The sequence below is a fragment of the Equus caballus genome, chromosome 3 (genome assembly GCF_041296265.1).
Source record: "Equus caballus isolate H_3958 breed thoroughbred chromosome 3, TB-T2T, whole genome shotgun sequence".
Lineage (NCBI taxonomy): Eukaryota > Metazoa > Chordata > Mammalia > Perissodactyla > Equidae > Equus > Equus caballus.
Window position 1 is genome coordinate 55,146,002 of NC_091686.1, and position 22,305 is coordinate 55,168,306.

At 40.8% G+C, this 22,305-nt stretch overlaps 1 protein-coding gene and 1 long non-coding RNA gene across 12 annotated transcripts in view; both read right to left on the bottom strand.

Moving 5' to 3' along the window:
• Nucleotides 1–8,747: 8,747 nt before the first annotated feature.
• Nucleotides 8,748–11,166, bottom strand: LOC138923446 (uncharacterized). Its single transcript, XR_011437049.1, has 2 exons — nucleotides 10,278–11,166; nucleotides 8,748–10,077 (listed from the first exon to the last, which is right to left on the bottom strand). It is a non-coding gene; the product is annotated as an uncharacterized lncRNA (long non-coding RNA).
• A 428-nt stretch (nucleotides 11,167–11,594) lies between these two features.
• The window catches only part of HERC3 (HECT and RLD domain containing E3 ubiquitin protein ligase 3), a 98,055-nt gene continuing 87,344 nt past the window's right edge, over nucleotides 11,595–22,305 (bottom strand). For all 11 annotated transcript variants that reach the window (XM_023637727.2, XM_023637728.2, XM_023637730.2 and 8 more), the window contains 3 exons: nucleotides 15,698–15,881; nucleotides 15,366–15,468; nucleotides 11,595–13,331 (listed from right to left, as the gene is read on the bottom strand). In XM_023637727.2, the coding sequence (XP_023493495.1) occupies nucleotides 13,123–13,331; nucleotides 15,366–15,468; nucleotides 15,698–15,881 (496 nt within the window). In that variant the 3' untranslated portion in view covers nucleotides 11,595–13,122. The remainder of the gene's footprint in view (nucleotides 13,332–15,365; nucleotides 15,469–15,697; nucleotides 15,882–22,305) is intronic.

Here is a 22,305-nt window from a genome sequence, read left to right on the forward strand (position 1 = left end):
AGGCGGAAGTGGCAGGCAGCATTTAGTGACCTCTTAAATTTTCTTAAATCTTGTTTTCTTAAATCATATTTTGACGTTGGCCCGTCTGAGAGACCAGAAAGTGATGCTAGGGCAAGTACCGCAGCTTCTCCAGCCTGTTACAGAGCCTGATGCTCCTCTGAAGCCCCCGCTCATCCCCACCCAGCAAATGTTTTTGCTCCAAACCCTATCGTAGTTTGCAGTGCTGTGGGCTCGCTGAATGGGAGTCTCAGAATGGGGACCTACGCCCGGGGAGGAGGCTGAGGGGCAGAGGCAGTCCCTGTCAATGGCCTCAGTATTACCTCTTCTAGAAATGGATTCTGAGTCTTGTAAGACAGAATATATCAGAGTTATGCCTAAGCTGGGTCAGCTTATCAGGGCTATATATACACAGTAGAATTTCGTATTCAGTAAAAGCCAAAAGTCAAAATTCCCAAACGCATTTTTAGAAGCCTGGCTGGCAGGCAGATGGGGTTTGGCAGGAACTGGGTTGTTGACAGCTTGGTTCTCACTTGTGCTCTCCAGTGACAGGGCTCACGTCTACCAAGAGGTGGCTCCATGGTGTGCAGCATCTGCGCAGGCGGCGCGGTCCAAAGTGAAACCGACATGAACGCAGGTCCAGGACCACTTGGACCTCCGTGTTTCAGCTGGCCTAGTAAATTCTCTGTTACTACGGATTCTGAAACTCATGATCTTTTAGATATTTGAGTTCTTTAATTTCTCAAAAACAATTCAAAGATACTCAGAAATCCTTGTCATGCTTCTGGTTCTACAGCTTTGGGTGCTTCCTGGTAAGATATTTTTGAGACGTGATTTTTCTGTAATTGTTACTTTGAAAGAATTTAAAATTCCTGGACAAGGTTGGACAAAGGAGAAGGAAGGAGGGCAGACAGGATATCCTCCTCTCTGGTAGCAGGCAGCGGTGCTTCTCAAACTTGATGGTGCGTGTGAATGTCTCGGGGTCTTGTGGTAGGCAGCCCTGGCAGGGGATGGGGTGGAGCCGACACTCCGCATGGCTCACAAGCATCCAGGTGCTGCCGTGCTGCTGATCCGAAGACCTCACTTTAAGTAGAAAGTGCAGACTGCATCCCGGGTATTTGTGAAAATGAGCAGCTCCAATCAACTCAAAATCCTGAGTTAACAGAGACCAGCACGCCAGACAACAACAACAAAGGCCAAGTGCCGCTTGCTGTTGAAGGCCCGGACAGCAGGCAGATGGCTTAGCTCTACAATCCGGGTGCATTACTTCCCCTCCCTACGTCTCTGTTTCCTTATCTGAAAAATGGGGATAATCATAGTGCCTACCCTGTGGGGTTACCATAGGGCTTTACCTGGATGATAAAGTGAGCACACAATAAATCTTTAATAAATGATGGTGGAGGGCTGTTATCACACTAGACAAAGATTCTTTCTCTGCTCAAGTCCGACAAGACATTTTGAACAGGTGCAGAAAGGAACCATAGTCCCCCCATCACCCTCCTCATGCTCATGCGATTCCTTGTTTGTGTGAGCAGAACCAGAACACACCTCTAGCTCTTTACAAATCAGTGCCAACAGGATAAGCGAGACTTTAGGGAACACTGCCCCATTCTCTGGTGACCGCTGATATTCTCCTGCAGCCCTCACAAACCTAGGGGCGGCTTTCTCAGACCTGGCCCCGTTGAATTCTTTCTCTCCCAGAGCAGGGCAAGCTCCTCTGAGTCTGCTTCCCCTCAGAACATTTGGGGAGGTCCATGTCTGCTCAGACACGTACTAGAAAGAATTAACTGTCTGAGGCGGCAGCTGAGACCAGTGTGGGAATGCCCGAGTTCTGTGAAGGAACAGAATAACCTTTGAACTGGTTTCTAGCTCAGTTGGTGTCCTGAAATTTGTCTCAAGATATATTTTTAAACAATACCCTAGAGAGGAGAGTTGCTCCGATTTTGGCAAGCTCCTAATTACATATTAATTCTCATCAAACTTGTGGGCAAGGCTGAGACGGGGCGATTGCCTGGGGTCCTCCCCTCTCATCAGCCCCAAGACAGCAAAAGGCTCAGGCCAGCCACAGGGCGAGCTCTGGGTTCAAATCATTTCAGAGTCTCATTGAATGAGGCCCTTCTCGCCATTACCAGAAACTCAGAAACTCCAGGTCTCTCCACACAATCTGCCAGTGACTTGCACCTGAGAGTCCTTGAGCCTGCTGCACAAACATCTGAGCTCCTGAGGATGCCCAGGCACGAAAGGTCAGGAGACCTGTTTTTCACAAGAAACTCTTGGCAGTGGTGAGACTGTCCTGCTGGGACCACGAGCCAGTACCTAGTTGGCACTTGCTGTTGACATTCCCTCTCAAGTGTTCCAGCCTCTCATGACACCATGGGGAACAGGGTTATTTCCGACCCTGCTCTTTGGCTTGCTTTTTCGCCTAATACTAAAGAAAAGGTGACCACGATGGACTAATCTGGTTTAGTGTTTGCCTTTATCTGGGGGGGGGAGGGGGGGTTGGGGGGCCGTGTGTGTGTGTGTGTGTGTGAATTCTTAAATTTCTCAGGAAGTTCAACACCAGTGGAGCTGAATCAATAATTACCATAGACTGTATCCAGCTCCCCTGGGATTAGGCCAAGGAAAATCAGCTTTTAAAAGATCGGAAGACCATGTGACTCTGCACCCTGCCAAGCGTCCGGATACTTTCGGGAGAAAAAAACCTGACATCTGAACTAATTTTTCCCATGCTACATATAACTCAGGGGTACACACTCCATTACTTTTGGAAGGAAATAAAGCACTAAGGCTTGGATTAGCCAATCAGTGGCAAGGCTGTTATGAACACAGATCCAAACAGTCTGCCCGGAGTGGGGTGGATACCTCCTCCAGCACCTATTCTGTTGCACATGCTGGTTTCTCACTGCACAAGTAAAGGGCATTCCAGATGGAAACCAAATCCACGCCTGACTCAGTGTGGGCAAGAAGCCTCTACCTGCCTTTGAGCCAGTCTGCGTTAGCATCCCCACGCAGAGAGCAGTAGTCAGAGGCCAACATTTGCCACACCTTTCAGAGGACTCTGCTGTCCTGAGGTTAACTAATCCCTCTTCACCAAAAACTTGGGTTGGAAAGGCATGTGGGAGGTTCCATGTCACTTCCAACTGGAGAACTCCCTTGGTCTAATCCACAAGAGAATTTTCACTTTTTTCTGAAGACACAAGGACCTGCTCTCTTCCTCGTCTTCCTTATCACGAGCTCTTCTCAGCTTTGTGAGATCCTGTTTTCCGAGATAAGGCTGCAAGTGGAGCCGGCTCCTATAAGTGCTCCATGAAGGCATCTCTTAAAAATGCAAAATTCACAAACGGCAGACCCATCCTCAAGCAAGCCGGCCTACCAACAAAGTTAGGGCTATCAAAGGCAACATGGGCATATCATGTTCTCGGATATTTTAGAGACAACGACTGGTTTAAAATCTGCTTGGTTCCATTTTTAAGAGCCAAAGAAAACTGGAGACAACAAACACATTTCTTTTTAAGAGAAAATAATAAAATTCTGCAGATCAGCTTTGATTTTACTTTTTCTTCTATGCTTGACCCTAACACAAAATATTCTATTCAGTGGGTTTCACCTCAAATCTGTTGGTACTCTATCACATGCCCTCCCTCCCTCATCCCACCTTTACTTCTATCATCTAGTTCACTATGATTTGACTATTTTATTTTCTTTCATCTATTTTTCCAGTTCTAAGATATGATATATAACATTGAGTAAGTTTTTAAGGTGTACAACGTGTTGATTTAAAACCCATATATTGTAAAACAATTACCACCATAGTGGTAGCTAACAACTCCATCATGTGACATAAGTATCATTTCCTTTTTGTGGTGAGAACATTTAAGATCTACTCTCTTAGCAACTTTCAAGTATATAATACAGTATTGTTAACTGTAATCACCATGCTGTTCATCATATCCCCAGAATTTGTCTTATAACTGGAAGTTTGTACGCTTTGACTAACATCTCCTCATCACCCCCCCCCCCCCCCCCCCCCACCTAGCCCCTTGTAACCACCATCCTACTCTCTGTTTCTATGAGTTAGGCTTTTTAGACTCCACATACAAGTGAGATCATACAGTATTTGTCTTTCTGTCTGACTTATTTCACTTAGTCTGCTGTCAAGGTCCATCCATGTTGTCATAAATGGCAGGATTTCCTTCTTTCTCATGGCTGAAAAATATTCCATTGTATATATACACCACATTTTCTTTATCCATTCATCCACTGACTGACATTTAGGTTGTTTCCATACGTTGTCTGCTGTGAATAATGCTGCCATGAACATGAGAGTGCAGATAGCTCTTCAAGATCCTGTTTTCACTTCCTTTGGATATATACCCAGAAGTAGAATAGCTGGATCATATGGTAGTTCTGTCTTTGATTTTTTGAGGAACCTCTATACTGCTTTCCATAGTTGCTGTACCATTTTACATTTCCACCAATAGTGCACAAGTTCCCTGTTCTTCACATCCTGGCCAATACTGTTATCTCTTGTCTTTTTGATGACAGCCATTCTAACAGGCGTGAAGTGATATTTCATTGTGGTTTTGATTTGCATTTCCCTGATATTTAGTAATGTCAAGCACCTCTTCATGTACCTGTTGGCTATTTGTATGTTTTATTTGGAAAAATGTCTATTCAGTTCCTCTGTCCATTTTTTAATCAGATTGCAAGGTTTTTTGCTATTGACTTATATGAATTCTTTATGTATTTTGGATATTAACCCCTTATCAGAGATATGACTTGCAAATATTTTCTCGCATTCCGTAGGTTGCCTCTCATTTTGTTGTCTCTTGTTGTGCAGGTTTTTATATAGTCCCACTTATTAATTTTTGCTTTTGTTGCTAGAGCTTTTGGTGTCAAATCCAAAAGATCATTGCCAAGACCCATGTCAAGGAGCCTACCCGCTATGTTTTCTCCTAGGAGTTTTACAGTATCAGTATCTCATAAATTTATGTCTGTAATCTATTTCAAGTTAATTTTTGTGAGTGGTGTAAGATAGGCGTCTAGTTTCATTCTTTTGTATGTGGTTATCCAGTTTTCCCAGCACCATTTATTAAAGAGACTATCCTTTCTCCATTGAGTATTCTTGGCTCCCTGTCAAATATTAGTTGACAGTATATGCAAAGGTTTATTTCTGGACTCTTGATTCTGTTTCTTTGGTCTGTGTGTATATTTTTATGCCAGTACCATACTGTGTTAATTACTATATCTTTGTAGTATAGTTTGAAATAGGAAGTGTGATTCCTCCAATTTATTCTTCTTTCTCAGGATTACTTTGGCTATTCAGGGTCGTCTGTGGTTCCATACAAATTTTAGCGTTATTTTTTCTGTTTCTGTGAAAAATGCCATTGGAATTTTGATAGGGATTGCATCAAATCTATAGATGGCTTTGGGACATTTTAACAATATTAACTCTTCTGATCCATGAATATGAAATATCTTCCCATTTGAGTCTTCAATTTTTTTCATCGAAGTCTTATAGTTTTCAGTGTACAGATCTTTCACTTTGGTTACATTTATTCCTAAGTATTTTATTGTTTTTGATGTTATTATAAATGAGGATTGTTTTATTTCTTTTTCAGATATTTCATTAAGTGTATAGAAACACAACTGATTTCTGTATGTTGATTTTGTATCCTATAACTTTACTGAATTGATTAGTTCTAACTTTTTTTGGTAGAGTTATGATTTTCTACATATAGGATCATATCAGCTACAAAGAAAGACAATTTTACTTCTTCCTTTCTGATTTAGATGCCTTTTATTTTTTTTCCTGCCAGACTTCCCTGTGTAGGACAACCAGTCCTATGTTGAATGGGAGGGATGACTGTGTGCACCCTTGTCCTGTTCCTGATCTTAGAAGAAAAGCTTTCAATCTTTCACACTGATGTTAGTGCTGGGTTTATCATATCTGGGCTTTATTATGTTGGGGTATGTTTCTTCCATACCCATTTTGTTGAGTTTTTATCATGAAAGGATGTTACATTTTGCCAAATGCTTTTTCTGTATCTATTGAGATGATCACAAGATTTTTCCCTTTCATTCTATTAATGTGGTGTATCAGATTTGTTGATTTGCATACATTGAACCATCCTTGCATTCTAGGGGTAAATCCTGCTTGATCATGTTGTTTGATCATTTTAATGTGCTGTTGAGTTCAATTTGCTAGTACTTTCTTGAGAATTTTTAGATCTATATTCATCAGATACTGGTCTGTAGTTTTCTTTCCTATTTGTGTCCTTATCTGGCTTTAGTATCAGAGTAACGCTGGCTTCCTAAAATGAATTTGAGTGTTCCCTCCTTTTCTATAAACTTGAGAAGGACTGGCATTAATTCCTCTTTAAATGTTTGGTAAAATTCACCAGTGACACCATCATGTCCTGGGCTTTTCTTATCAGGAGGGTTTTGATTACTCATTCAATCTGCTTCCTCATTATTGTTCACATTTTCTATTTCTTCATGATTCAGGGTTAATAGATTGTATGTTTCTAGAAATTTATCAATTTCTTCCAGGTTATCCAATTTTTTGGCATATAATTGTTCATAACAGTCTTTTATGATCCTTTGTATTTCTGTGGTATCAGTTGTAAGTCTCCTCTTTGGCTTAAAATGTTATTTGAGGCTTCTCTCTTTCCTTTCTTAGTCTAAAGGTCTGTCAATGCTATCTTTTCAAAAAAGCCAGCTCTTGATTTCATTGATCATTTCTATAGTTTGTCTGTTCTCTATTTCACTTCTTTCTGCTCTCTGATCTTTGTTATTTCCTTCCTTCTGATAACTTTGGGCTTAGTTTGTTCTTTTTCTAGTTCCTTGAGGTGTAAAGTTAGGTTGTTAATTTGAGATCTTTCTTGTTTCTTAATGTAGACATTTATTGTAGAAACTTCTCTTAAAACTGCTTTTGCCACATCCCATTGGTTTTGGTATGTTTTGCTTCCCTTTTTGTTTGATTCAAGATATTTTTCTATTTCCCTTTTGATTTCATTTGACCTACGGTTGTTCAGCAATGTGTTGTTTAATTTCCACATATGTGAGAATTTTCCAGCTTTCTTTCTGCTATAATAGATTTCTAATTTCATACTATTGTGGTTGGAAAAGATACTTGGGTGGTATGATTTCAACCTTCTTAAATTTGCTAAGTTCTTGCTTTGTGACCTATCATATGATCTTGAAGAATGTTCCATGTGCATTTGAGAAGAATGTGTATTCTGTTGCTGTTGAATGGAATGTTATATATATGTTTGGCCCATTTCATCTAAAGTGTGGTTCAAGTCTAACATTTCTTTTTCATTTTCTGTCTGATGAGCTATCTATTGTTAAATATAGGATATTGAAGTCCCCTACTATTATTGTATTGCTATCTATGTCTCCCTTCAGATCTCTATTTTAATATATTTGGTGCTCTGATATTAGGTGCATATGTATTCACAGTTGTTCTAACTTCTGGATGAATTGACCCCTTTGTCATTGTATAATGACCTTCTTTGTCTCTTGTTACCATTTTTGGCTTAAAGTCTGTTTTCTCTGATATGTCTACCCCTGGTCTCTTTTGGTCTTCACTTGCATGAATATCTTTTTCTATCCCTTCATTTTGAACCTGTGTGTGTTCTTAAAGCTGAAGTAAGTCTCTTGTAGATAGTATGTAGCTGTGTTTTTTTTAATTCATCCAGCCACTCTATGTCTTTTATTTGAGAATTCAATTTATTTACATTTACAGTAATTATTGATACGTAAGGACTTACTAATGTCATCTTGTTGTTTTCTGGCTTTTTAGTAGTTCCTTTGTTCCTTTCTTCCTCTCTTGCTGCCTTCCTTTGTGAACTGATGACTTTCCATAGTGGTATGCTTTGATTCTCTTCTCTTCCTCTTTTGTGAATTTACTGTAGGTTTCTGCTTTGTGGTTACCATAAGGCTTACAGAAAACATCTTATAACACTATTTTATGCTGATAACAGTTTAACTCTGATCACATACAAAAACTCTGCCCTTTTCTGTTTTTTATGTCATGATTTACATCTTTTTATATTGTGTATCCATTGACAAATTATTTTAGCTACAGCTATTTTTAATACTTTTGACCTTTAGCTTTTACACTCGAATTAAGTGGTTAACACATCACATTAGAGGATTAGAATATTCTGAACCTGACTATATACTTATTTTAACCAGCATGTTGTATATTTTCATATGTTTTTATTTTATCAACTAGCATCCTTTCATTTCAGCTTGAAGAACTCCTTTTAGCATTTCTTGTAAGTCAGGTCTAGTGATGATAAACTCGCTCAGCTTTTGTTTGTTAGAAAAAGTCTTCATCTCATCTTTATTTCTGAAGGACAACTTAGCTGGGTGAAATAATCTTGAGTGGCACCTTTTTTTTTCTTTCAATACTTTCAATATATCATCCCATTCTCTCCCAGCCTGAAAGCTCTCTGCTGGCAAATCTGCTGACAGCCAGGAATCCCAGTGCTGCCTAAAAGCCTGCTGTGCTAAATGCCATGTGGGATCCTGGATTGGACCCTGGAACAGAAAAAGGATGCCAGTGGGAAAACCGGTAAAATCCAAAGTCTGGAGTTTAGTTAAAAGTAATGTACAGGGTTGGCTCTGTAGTTTTGATAAATGTACCATGTAAATCTAAGATGTTAACATCAGGGGAAACTGAGTGAGCTATATAGAAGAATTCATAGTACCATAGAAAAGTAGTAAGGATAGATCTAAAATTACTGAAAAATAGAAAGTTTATTTAAAAAGAAAAAACAAGTGTTATGAAAAAAAAATCTACAGAGAGGGATCCCCTGAAGGGTATGAGGCCCAGCCCTCGCTCTGTTTTGCAAAGGGGCCCCATCGGCATCGTGGCAGGATGAACACGGACTGCCCTACACAACGTGGAGGCATCCCTAGTCCCTGACCACTACATGCCAACAGAGACCCCCCGAGTCGGCGACACCCAGCTCCACTGGAGGCTCCCTGAAGCTGACGTGAGAACGGCACACCTGACGGGCACGTTGAGCCCCACAGTTGGAGAACTGCCTTACTGAATGCACACTGGCAGCAAAACAAACTCACTGCGCTCTTGCTGCAGGTGTGTGGTCAAGGTTAGCTGCCACATCGGGATGTCCCTTTTTATGTGGCCACAAAGCCTCAGCTCTAGCTGCCCATCTCTAGTCAAATCTGCTACCCATCTCTAGCAGCTGGGCCTAACACCAGTTAAACGCCACGTCCAGGTCCCACCACTTTGGGACAGTGAGTAAGTTATCTTCTCTAAACATTCATTTCTTCATGTGAAGAACTGGGATAACAGTGGTAATTATAGTTACTGAGAGCTAATGTGCTATGCACTGTTCTATGTGCTTTCCATGAGTTTATTGATTTAATTCTCTTAACAATTCCACATTATTGTCTCATAATAATTCCATTAAATAGGAAGAAAATGATGTACAGAGAGGTTAAGAAACCTGCCCAAGGCCACACAGCTAATAAGTGGTAGAGCCAGGAGGGTAGTGGTGGCAATTAAACTGGATAGTGCATAGCAAATGCCTGGTGCAGGGTCTGGCACACAGCACACAATCAGTATGTGGTAGTTGTTATGGTCGAAATCCCGACATGCCTTTCTGTGGGTTAATCTTAGATGAAGCTTGACTTCCTTACCCTGTGGCAGAAAGGTCCAAACACTGTTCTCTCTGGTTCAACGTCCAACTAAGTCCCTCTAAGACTTCAGTGAGGTCAGCCACTCTGTCATTGTGATTCCTGCACGTCTGGTCTCACGGGGGCTGGCAAATCCTTCTTTGTGGACTAGATACTCATATGTTAGGCTTTTTAGGACACACAATTGTTGTCACATCTCCTTCCTTTTATTTTGAACCCTTTTAAAAATGTAAAGCTCGGGGGACTGCCCTGCAGCCGAGTGGTTAAGTTCGTGCACTCCACTTTGGCGGCCCAGGGTTTCACCCATTTGGATCCTGGGTATGGACCTAGCACCGCTCATCAAGCCATGCTGAGGTGGTGTCCCACGTAGAACTAGAAGGACCTAGAACTAGGTACTGGGGGGCTCTGGGGAGAAAGAAAAAAAAGAGGAAGATTGGCAACAGATGTTAGCTCAGGGCCAATCTTTAAAAAACAAAAAGTAAAGCCCATTTTAGCTCCTGGGCTGAGTTTGCCAACCCTAGCTCTCCAGGGTTATTACTAGAGAACCATGCAAGCCATCAGCAGGCTTGCACATGGAGTAGATGGAGTAGAATTTACTAACTTACCTCATTACACTTTCACTGAATCCCGCCCACCAAAAGTTACTAAATAATTTCACTAAATTGGTAGACGACTGACAGCGAAGGAAGTTCCAGAGCTTCGCAGGGGAGGGAGGGTAGACAGGTAAATCCAGAAGTGCCCATCCGGAGAGTCTTCTAAAGCGGTAAGTGGTGAAGAGAATAGAGGAAAATATCTCAGAAAAATCATAGTGTTTTAGAAGCAGCACAAAATTTCATTCATGCAACAAATATTTAGAAAGATGTCCTGGGCGTGTCTATGTGCAGGCACTGTTCTCGGTGAGTTTAGAATTTTAGAGCTCCAAGGGACCTCAGAAATTATCTAGTCCAAGCTCCTTATTTCGTGGATGAAGATTATAAGGCCCAGAAGTTTAAAATAACTTGGCTATTTTCATCCAAAATTAAATGCGGCAGGCTTTTTTGTCCCTCAAACTTAGCACTTAAGTATGCTATTAAACGTCTGTTGAGTGGAACTTATGACTGGACAGCTACCGTTCTCTTTATTACCTTGAAACCACCTATCCAGTCCAGTAAAACAGTAAATACACTGTAATTTTTAGAATCTAGTGAAAATATTTTTTTTTTTTTTTTGCTGCATTTCACACACTTTTGGTGTGTGTAAGCGGGCTAACGAGCACAGATCATTAGATTAACAAATCTGATTCACCTTTAATTTCTCCTTTTCCCCTCAGGCTCCCACTGCCTCCGCTTCTCCCCTTTCTCCCGTTCATGTACTCTTTCCCACTTCCACTGCCGCTGCCCTCACTGCTTTCAGTTGCTGTCTTTCTGCTCTGTCCTTCCCACTCCAAAAAATGTACCTCTATCCACATTTTTCTTCTGAAAACCAGGCTCAAGTCATATCACTGCCTCCTACCCCAACCCTAAAGTTCTGAACATTTTAACAAATCCTACTTGGCTACCAACTAAAATTCCGATGCTTAGCCTTGTTCCTCAGCCCCAAACCTACCTTTTTTCTCCCTAGTCTTATTTATCATTATTCCCCTACTTCCTCTGACACTCTCTTCAAATGGTTCCTGGCCCTTCCCCATGTTCAAGCCTTCGCTGGTCTTCCCCTCCATGGGAAATGCCTTTTTACCCATCACACACCTTCAGAAATCCCATCCATCCTTAACGCCACCTGCTCCCTGACCTGGGCTCCTGCCTTCCTCTCCATTTCCCCAGCATTTGGTTCTACTTTCTCATAGCTGGAACCAAATTTGACCACCTGGTAGATTACTTGGGTAGACTGACTGAATTCTTCTCCTGAAAACAAGCTACCCCGTCTGCAAATACAATAAGAAGTCGTTTTAAGTTAAAACACCAAATTTATTGCATAATATTGAACTATATGCACACACATAGAAAATAAACATTTCATTTAACTATATCTTTTTTTAATCTTGTATTATAAAGACTGAAAAACTACCAATTTAGCAATTGGAATAAATCTACAATCCTTCATTGAGATTTGATGCTGTATCACATTTCATAAATACTTCATTTTATATAAATAAGTCTTTTCCCTAGTGACTAAGAATTTAAAATTAGGTTGACATGGATTCTCTGATCATGTAGAATGTTCTTATCCCATGATGAAGGTTGAGCATGTCATTATTTTTGAGATACATATATTTGCTTTAAACACAATCCCCCCCCCGAAATCCCACTGTAAACAAACATTTCAAATGCAATAAACAAAAGTTCCTTAATAAAGAATGTCCTTAAGTCTCAGCAATTAGCGAAGAGAAAAAAAAATTTGAGTAGAAATTTTGCAATTTAAATAGAAATTAAAAAAAACAGACCGCATGCATCCACCAGAAGTAGAGGAGAGGAAAGGGGCATTAAGTCAGGTAACAGAACGGGATGAAGGGAAGAAGAGAGAAAAGTAAAGTGAGAGAGAGAAGGAGCGTGTGAGAGGGAGGAAAGAGAAAGTGGTAGAAGACAGAAAGTGATAGGGAAAAAGACAAGAAGTTTATTATTTCTACTTTTCTTGGAGAAGATATCCTTTAAAAAATTAATGCAATTTGCTCCAAAAGCGAGATAATGGAAGGGTGGGGGCCTATTGCTTCACTTTATTGTCAAAGGGACTTGGCCAAACAACAAAATAAAATGAGGATCAGCTGCAACTCTAAGCTGCTCTGCACAACGTTAAGGAGGTCCAGGAACAGGCAGAGCCACGGGGAGACTGCTAGTCCTTCAAGAACTTTTTTTTTTTAAAGCAAGAAGCGTTCATAAAGGCTCCCAGAAATTCTCGAGAGTTCACCAGAGTAATGGACCCAGATTCAGCTGGTTGGAATTGGGAAATTCTGAAGTAGTCCTTTCCTCCTTAGTCCTTAAAGTAGGGCTATAATAGGCCAGGAGCATTTCCAAGGCTGCAGAGAACGGAGACATTCTGCATGTGCAGGTAAGAAAGGACAGATCAGTCAAATCTTTCTTGCAGAGGAATGAGAAGTTCAGAGAAGGACAGGAAGCATGGTGAGGAAAGATGAGGGCTGAGAGAGACATCTGGGAAATGAGAGTTTAAAAATCCACTGCCATTTTATCCAGCAGAGTGCAACATATTCACAAGTGCAAGAAACACTGGGTGATTTGGTTTAAAAACAAAAACACCTCCCATACAAGAGCCAATTTTTCACCCCATCTCCAACCCCCGATTTTTCAAAAAGGTTGCTTACTGCATACAACCCGAGAAATACATCAACCAGGCTCAGGATTGACAAATCCCAACCCCCTTACACGATAAAAAAATAGAACTCACTCCCCCTGATTTTCTGTATAGGCCTCAATGAGGACACTGAGGAAGGAAGGGAAAGCTAGGGCCGGCTGGGGAACCTCAGGCCAGACTAAAGCCCTCGTAGTTGTCAAGGGCCTGTGTGAGCCGTGCGCTCAGGATCTCTTTGCTGCTGTACTTGGGCAGGTCAAGAAGGTTGTAGCAAGTGTGGGCCACAGGCAAGTACTCCTCCCCGCTGGCTGTGGACTGGATGACGATCTGTAGGCTCGCCATGCCATAGATGGGAATCCGATCACTGCCCGTCAGGAACACTGGGGAGAAAGGGAATTGGCATTACCAGCGACGCAAATGCGGAGCTGCTCTCAGCAGCCCTCCAAACAAGAGAGGAAGGCATGACACCCTGTGGCTTGCATGAGAAGTGCAATCACTTTTATGTGCCAATATGCACGGCATTAATATTAACAGATGCTCATCCTTACAAAGCAAAACAGATTGCCTTTCAAGTCCTATTTTTTGGTTTTATATGGATAAAAATTCTATACTATTCACTGGCTAATTCTGGACCCTGATTATACACTGACACAAATAATCCATCCAGTGGAAAGATGCTCAGAAATGCCCTCAATCAAATGTACACCCTCATAAATGCCACGAGCCTTCACAAAATCAAAGAGGAAAGGAATTACTGACATAGGAAAAGAGGAGTTGACCTCAGGGGGAAACCAGGAAGAAGAAGGCAGTCTACACGACCTCGCGGTCTCCTCACATCTCACGGGTCTGGTGCCTGTACCACCCTGGCTACCGAGTTTCCATTTGGGATCTGTTCGCTTTCCTCTACCTCTGGCTCCAGTTTTCTTAAACTAGAAGAGCTAACACTGCCATTACATTTCACTGTGACTTGGCAAAAAAAAGAGAGACTGAGAGAGACAGACCCAGCTGTCTTGTTTTCTAGCGCTGGATAACTTTCTCATAGCTGAAGTGCTGGAAATTACTACAATGACATCATTAGTTAAGCAGCACTTTCAAATAACCTGCTATTACCTGAGACTGTGATACAGAAATATTCTTGCCAAAATCTGTAGCGTTAATAAAAATTTCTAAGTCTAATGATCTCTGAACATAAAAATGTCTTCTTTTAAGGAAATCCCCAGGACCAAGAGCAGGCTCCTCTTAATTGTCACAGCCCTACAAGTTCCCTTGGCAAACCTTAACCTGTCATTCAACTCATAGGCCACTGCTTCTCAAGAGGTGATGTAACGGGGCCAAGGAGAAGCGGGGCTCGTTCTAAGACTTCTTGTGTAAGATATCGACTTTCTCTTGTCCTGACTCCTTGTGAGTGGCAGAATCTGGGGGTAAATCTTCCATTAATATTAACATATGTTCATTCTTAAAGCACTGCCTTTCAAATCCTCTTTTTTAATTTTCTATGGGTGAAAATTTTATCCTATTCACTAGCTAATTTCTGACCCTGATTATACACTGACAAAGATTTCAACTATTTTTAAGAGGCTGAATTTGATGTAAACCAGACTTCATTCTTCTTTCCAAATGTATTACCCTTCTCCAATGTCATCTGGCCAGTCACAAAGGACCATAAATTGTCTGATTCCATTTATATGAAATGTCCAGTACAGGCAAATCCATAAAAACAGAACACCGATTGCAGGAGGAGGGGTAGGGAGAAATGGGGAATGAGTGCTAATGGGTATGGGGTTTCTTCTTGAGATGAATGTGTTCTAAAAGTGACAGTTTCACAACTCTGTGAAAATACTAAAAACCATTGAATTGTGAGTCTTCAGATTTATTAAAAAGACCATATTAGAAAAATAACCTAAATGTAGTCAGGTCATACAAGTTATCAGAGAGTATATTCAAAATATAAACAAAAGTGTGGTGAGAACTGTCTAGAAAAAAAAAGGTGAATCTTATGGTATGTGAATTATATCTCAATAAAGCTATTATTAGTCACATCTCCCCAGTGCCATCTGCAGTAGATATCTGCAATATTTTCCAAAGGCTAGAGAGAACAGGGAAGTTAATCCAAACAATTAGATTTCATTCACGTAACACTTAAAGGAATCACTTAGATATAAAACAACTAGTATTTTAGAGCAATTGAAAAATAAATGAAGTGCTTCCTTCCTTTCTTTTACAAAGTCCCTTCTGTTAGGCCACAGCTATGGCTAACAACCTGTGTTGTGCCTGAGATGCGATTCAGACAGAGTGTAAATATACTGACTTCCTAACTCTTCACCATTTAAGAGTTGAAGCTTTATTTGTGGAGTATCTCATCCTACAACATACGCAAGATTTAACAAACACCATATGAGATTACTGATACCTACAGAGAAACTTCTTCTTCTTTTCCAATGGAAACTCATGAAATGTTTCCCAAAATAGTTTCACGGTGGGATGTGTGGCTGAGTAATCACCCTTGTAGATGGCAGTCTGCCCAAAAACGACAAAAAGAAAAAAACGTATCTTACAGAAGAAGAAGAAGATCACAGTGGACATTTGTGTACCATTTGCACTGGAGAGTAAGAAATAACCCCGGAGACGCAGGAGGCCTCCAGATCCTCCTCCACCACAGCACACTTGCAGAGACCGGGCCCTGGGCACACCCACCCAGGCCGCAGCCGCTTCCTCGCAGGGTGAAGACAGCACCTTTCAGGCTTACCTCTTCTAGTTCCTCCCAGTTGTAGTTGCTGTTCCCCACCATCATGGCCCTCAGTTCTGAAGGCTGGAAGAGCTCAAGCACTTTGCCACCACACACCTTTAGGAAACCACTGGAAAAGGCTGTGTACCATTCATGAACTGAGATTTGGAAGACATAATTCACGTAAGCATCCACAAACTCCTGCCTGCCAGAAGACCAAAGAAACAGAACATGTTTAACTCAAAATCTCGTACAGTTCATAAGGCTCCCCTTCTACACTGAGGTTGAGAGGGATGGAAAATGGAATTTCATCACATCATCAGGCCAGGAAGCATCCTAAGGCATTATGTGTGTTACTGCCCAGCCCTAGGATTCCACCAGGGAGTCTCAGGTGACCTGGGGACAAAGGAGGCCAGAAGACAGGTGCAACCATACTACTTACTTTATTTTACCTGAAGTGCTCCAGTTTTCACCTTGTTTACGGTCCTGCTTCAAATTTAGTTTAGAAAAAAATAAAAGCCTTTTTCTGATGAAAAGAAAAAGTCTAAGATAATGATTCTAGGCTACTTCCCCTCTCTTTGGAAACAAATAAAGCTAGACCGTGTGATATTTGTATCCTGATCTATTTCAAAAGATAATTTCATAACTCCTTTCTAGAAATCACTTAACTACCTCTGGAAAGAACTGCCTTATACAATGGCTCCATCTCACTAATAATCAGGGAACCACAAATTAAGACAATACCGAATTTTCATTTGTACCCACTGGCCTGGCCTAAGTTTAAAAGTCAGAGAATAGCAATGATGAGTGAAGATGTGGGGAGGTGGATGGTTAAATTCATCTATGAACTTGGCTAGGCTATGGTACCCGTACCCAGTTGTTCGGTCAAACACCAGTCTTGATGTCGCTGTGAAGGTATATTTTTATGTGTTATTAACATTTAAATCAGCAAACTCTAAGTAAAGCAGATTAGTCTTCATAACGTGGTAGGCATCTTCCCATCAGCTGAAGGTCTTAAAAGACTGAGATCCTCCAAAGAGCAAGGAATTTGGCCTCTAGACTTAAGATGCAAAATCAACTACTGCCAGAAGCGCCAGCCTGTCAGCCCGCCCTGCAGATTTCCAACTTGCCAATTCCACAATCACATGAGCAGATCCCTAAAATATTGATAGACAGATATTCTATTGGTTCTGTTTCTCTGGAAAGCCCTGACTAACACAGATTTTGGTACCAGGAAGTGAGATACTGTAACAGAAATACCTAAAAATGTAGGAGTGACTTCGGAATAGGGTAAAGGATAGAGGCTGGAAGAATTCTGAGACACTTGACAGAAAGAGCCTAGATTGCCTTGAAGAGACTACTGATAGAAATATGGACATTAAAGGAGATTCTGCTGAGGGCTCAGAAAGAAAAGAGGAGAGCTGTGGAGAAGGCTTCTCTTGTCTGGGAAAATACATACATGTCATGTTAGAAATACAAATGTCAAAATGGTTGTGGTGAAGTCTCAAATAAAAATGAGGAACGTGTATTGGAAATTGGCGGAAAGTCAATCTTGTCATAAAGTGGCAGAGAACTTGGCCAAATTGTGTTCTAGTATTTTGTAGAAAGTAGAACTTGTAAGTGTAAACTTAGATACTTAGCTGAGATTTCTGAGCAAAGTGCTGAAGACGTGGCCTGGATTCTTCTTGCTGCTTATAGTAAAATACAAGAGGAAAGAGATAAATTGAAGACGGAAGTGTTAAGCAAAAAGGAACTGGAACCTGAAGGTTTGGAAAAGTCAGCCCATCCAGAGAGCATGCTCTGCAAACAGGGCCAACCGTGTGGCTGAACAAAGGTTTCCTGAGGAGATCAGGCAGGTGACTCATGAATCCAATCAAGCACCTGAGCAGAAGCCAGGAATAGACACGTGGCTGTCCAGGAAGGATCTGCAGAGGCCCCTCTTCTCCCATGGCTTGGACCCCTGTGAATTGCCTGGGAGGCCAATGAGGATTTGAGAATTTTCTACCAGCAGAAACTCTGCCAGCCTGCACTGAAGGAGATGGGATGAAATGAAGGATGGCTGTCAGACTTGAAAGGAGGCATGAAAGGAGCCAACAGAGCTAACTGGCTGCGAGCAGGTGTCATCTTTCAAGAAAAGGGAAGAATGACCCCAAAGGCAAATCAGAGTCCAGCAGGGCTTCCACTGCTACCACAGGCACAGGTTGAGGAACAGAGCCACCACCCCAGTGGGCCAGAGGACACAGCAGGAGCCAAAGGAGATTATTCTCCCAGCCTTAAAATCAAATGAAATTTGCCCTGCTAGGTTTCCAACACGCTTGGGACCTCTGACCCCTTTTGTCCTTCTGATTTCTCCCTTTTGGAAGCGGAATGTCTCTCCTATGTGTGTTTCACTGTTGTATTTGGAAGCAGATAACTTGTCTGGTTTCATAGGTTTACAGCCATAGAAGAACTCTGCCTCAGGATAAATCAAACCTCGAGTCTCATCCATACCTGATTTAAATATTTACATTAGGGTCCTCAAGAGAAACAGAACCAACAGGGTGTATTGTGTGTACATATATAGAAAGGTATTTATTATAAGGAGTTAGCTCATGTGATTATGGAGACCGACAAGCCCCGAGACCTGCAGTGAGCAAGCTGAAGACCCAGGAAAGGCAATGGTGTAGCTCTAGTCCCAGGACAGGCAGGCTCGAGACCAAGGAAGGACTGATCTTTCTGTTTGAGTCTGAAGGCAGGAAAAACTGATGTCCAGCTCACAGGCAGGACTACCTCTTACTCAGCCTTTTTGCTCTCTTCAGGCCTTCAACTGACTGGATGAGACACACGCACCTTAGGGAGAGCAATCTGCTTTACTCAGTTTCCTGCTTCAAATGTTAATCTCATCCAGAGACGCCCTCACAGACATATTCCGAGTAATGTCTGACCAAATATCTGGGGACCTCATGGCCCAGTTTAGTTGACACATAAAATTAACCATCACAGATGAGATTTTGGACTTAAAGTTGACGCTGGGATGGGTTAAAACTTTAGGGGATGCTGGAAAGGGTGAATGTATTTTATAGGTGAAAAGGACATGAATTTGGGAGGTCCAGAGGATGAAGAGTTATATATTGAAATGTGTCCCCCTAAAATTCATATATTGAGGGGCCGGCTCCGTGGCCGAGTGGTTAAGTTCGCGCGCTCTGCTGAGGAGGCCCAGGGTTTGGATCCTGGGCGCGGACATGGCACCGCTCGTCAGGCCACGTTGAGGTGGTGTCCCACATCCCACAATTAGAAGGACGTGCAACTAAGATATACAAATGTGTACACGGAGGGTTTAAGGAGATAAAAAGATTGGCAACAGTTGTTAGCCCAGGTGCCAATCTTTAAAAAAAAAAAAAAAATTCATATATTGAACTCCCAATCCCTAATACCTCAGAAGGTGACCGTATTTGGAGATAGGGTCTTTACAGAGGTAATCAAGTTAAAATGAGATTATTAGGGTGGGCCCTAATCAGATATGACTGCTGTCCTATAAAAAGAGGAAATCTGGACACAGAGACATGCGTAGAGGGAAGATAATGAGAAGAGACATAAGGAGAAGATGACCATCTATAAGCCAAGGACCTACGACTGGAACACTTCCTTCCCTCACTGCTTTTAGAAGGAACCAACTCTGCCAACACCTTGATTTTGGACATCCAGCCTCCAGAACTGAGGGACAATAAATTCCTGTTGTTTAAGCCACTTCGTCTGTGGCACTTAGTCATAGCAGCCTTAGCAAACTAACACATAGACTCTAATCTCTACATGTCAATTAGTATTGCTCTCAACACATTCTTTTCTTTCATAACGATCATTAACAGTTATGGAGTGTTTACTAGGTGCTAGTCACTGCAATAAGTTCTTGGATGAACGCTATCTCAGTGAATACTCAAAACTATCCTTTGAGTGAATTTTATGGTATGAGAATTATGTCCCAATAAAAATAAATACATGAAAAAACAACTTTTTGAGGTTGATATAATCATTATTCCAATTTCAGGACTAAATCTAAGACACACAACTACTTTACGGGCAGGGGCAGAAACTGAAGCCAGATGTCTGATCACAGACCTGTGCTCCCAACCACCTCACTCAAGTGCCCTCCCTTCTCCCATCTTGCCTTTTCATTTCTAACGCATTGCCAATGGTTTTTAGATTCTGAATCCAAACTGTAGTAAGGGTCTTTTAAAAACTCTGTCAAGCTGATTCTGAAATTTATATAAAGAGGCAAAGGAACTAGAAGAGACAAAACAATTTTGAAAAAGAACAAAGTTAGAGGACTCATATTAACTAATTTCATGACATTACTATAAAGCTACAGTTATCAAGGGGGGCATCAGTGAAAGGACAGACACATAGGGCATTCCTCAATATCATAGGCTCGGTTCCAGACCACCAAAATAAAGTGAATATCACAATAAAGTGAATCACATGAATATTTTGGTTCCCTGGTGCATAGAAACAATATGTTTACACTATACTGTAGTCTACTAAGTGTGCAATAGCATCATGTCTAAAACAACAATGCACATACCTTAAGTAAAAAATATTTTATAGCTAAAAAATGCTAACCATCATCTGAACCTTCAGCAAATCATAATCTTTCGGCTGGTGGAGGGTCTTGTAAAAAATGCAATATCTGGGGCCGGCCACGTGGTGTAGTGGTTAAGTTCAGCATGTTCCACTTCAGTGGCCTGGGTTCATGGGTTCAGATCTGGGCACGGACATACACTACTCGTCAGCCACACTGTGGGGGTGACCCACATACAAAGTAGAGGGAGACTAGCATGGATGTTACGTCAGGGCTGATCTTCCTCAAGCAAAAAACGAGGAAGACTGGGCAACAGCTGTTAGCTCAGAGATAAGCTTCCTCAGCAAAAAGACAAAAAACACAAAAATTCAATATCCACAAAGCACAATAAAGTGAGGTGAAATAAAATGAGGTATGCCTGTAAATCAATGCAACAGAACAGAAAGTCTAGAGATAGATCCATGTGTATAAGGTCAATTAATGTGCAAAATAAGTCTGCAAAATCAGTTCAGTGACGAAAGGATAGTGTTTTCAATAAATGGTACTGCATCAACAGAATATCCATATGCAAAAGGCATATATCTTACACTCATATAAAACAATACAAATCATAATCTAAATCTGAAACAAAATTATAAAACTTCTAGAAGAAAACATAGGAACAAATCTTTACGGCCTTGGATTTGGCAAAGACTTCTTAGATATGACACCAAAAGCACAAACCATAAAAGAAAAAATTTAAAAATGGATTTATCAAAATTAAGAATTTCTGCTTTTTGAAGACACTGTCACAAAAATGAAAAGACAAGCCACAGACTGGAAGAAAATGTTTATAAAACACACACCTCACAAAAGACTTGTATCCAGAATACATAAAAACATTTAAAAATTAATAAAGCAAAAAACCCAATTTAGAAAACGGGCAAAAGATACTTTATCAAAGAAGATATATGAATGGCACATAAGCAAATTTGAAGATACTCAATATCATTAATCATTAGGGATACCATTCACAGCTACTAGATTAGGGAAAAAACCACTGATACCAAATACTGGTGAGGATGCGGAGCAACTGCAACTCTCATACACTGCTGGTATGAGAACCAAATAGTGCAACCACTTAGGAAAACAGTGTGCAAGCTTCTTAAAACGTTAAACCTTCATTTATCATATGATCCAGCAATTCCACTTCTAGGTATGTACCCAAGAGAAATTAAAAGTTACGTTCACACAGAAACCTGTAGACGAATGTTCACTGCAGCATTATTCATCGTCACAAAAAACGGGAAACAACCCAAATCGGAATATTATTCAGTAATAAAAAGGCATAAACTATTAATACACACACCATGGATGAATCTCAAATACATTATGATGAGTGAAAAAGGGCACACTCAAAGTCTATATACATATTATTTCATTTATATGACATTCTGGAAAAAAACAGAATTACAGGGACAGAAAACACATCAGTGGTCGCCAGGGCTGGCAGTAAGGGAAGGATCATGAAGGAATTTTTGGGGATAAAGTTACTATTCTGTTTACATGACTGTATTTGTTTGTCAAAGTACCCTAAAACGGATGAATTTTATTACACATAAATTATATTTCAATAAAAGATCTTTAAAAAAAAAAGGAGGCTAGCTTAAAACTAGGTTTTATGATTTAAGTTGAGAACATAAAAATCCTGAAAGGTGAGCACATCCAGGTTGTCTGAAGCACATTAAATTAGTCAAATGGATTTGATTAAAATTTGGGCTTTTTCTTCTTTTTTAAAATCTGTCACAACTTCTATATTAAAGAAGTTAGAAGGCCTGGTTTCTGCCCCTGATTCTACCAATCAGGTGATACATATAGTAACAGAATACTTATTTCAATTTTTCTGCTAAGTTCTTTATCTCTAAAATGAGAAAAAGCATTCTTAACCTCAAGGTAGCTGTAGCTGTGAAGAGATGATACATGAAATATATGGGTGATATACAGAATACATATAGTGTCAGCCAACTAAATACAGATATATTATTATATCAAATTCAGTCAGAGCTAAGATGGAAATTTCAGCCTTAACAACAAA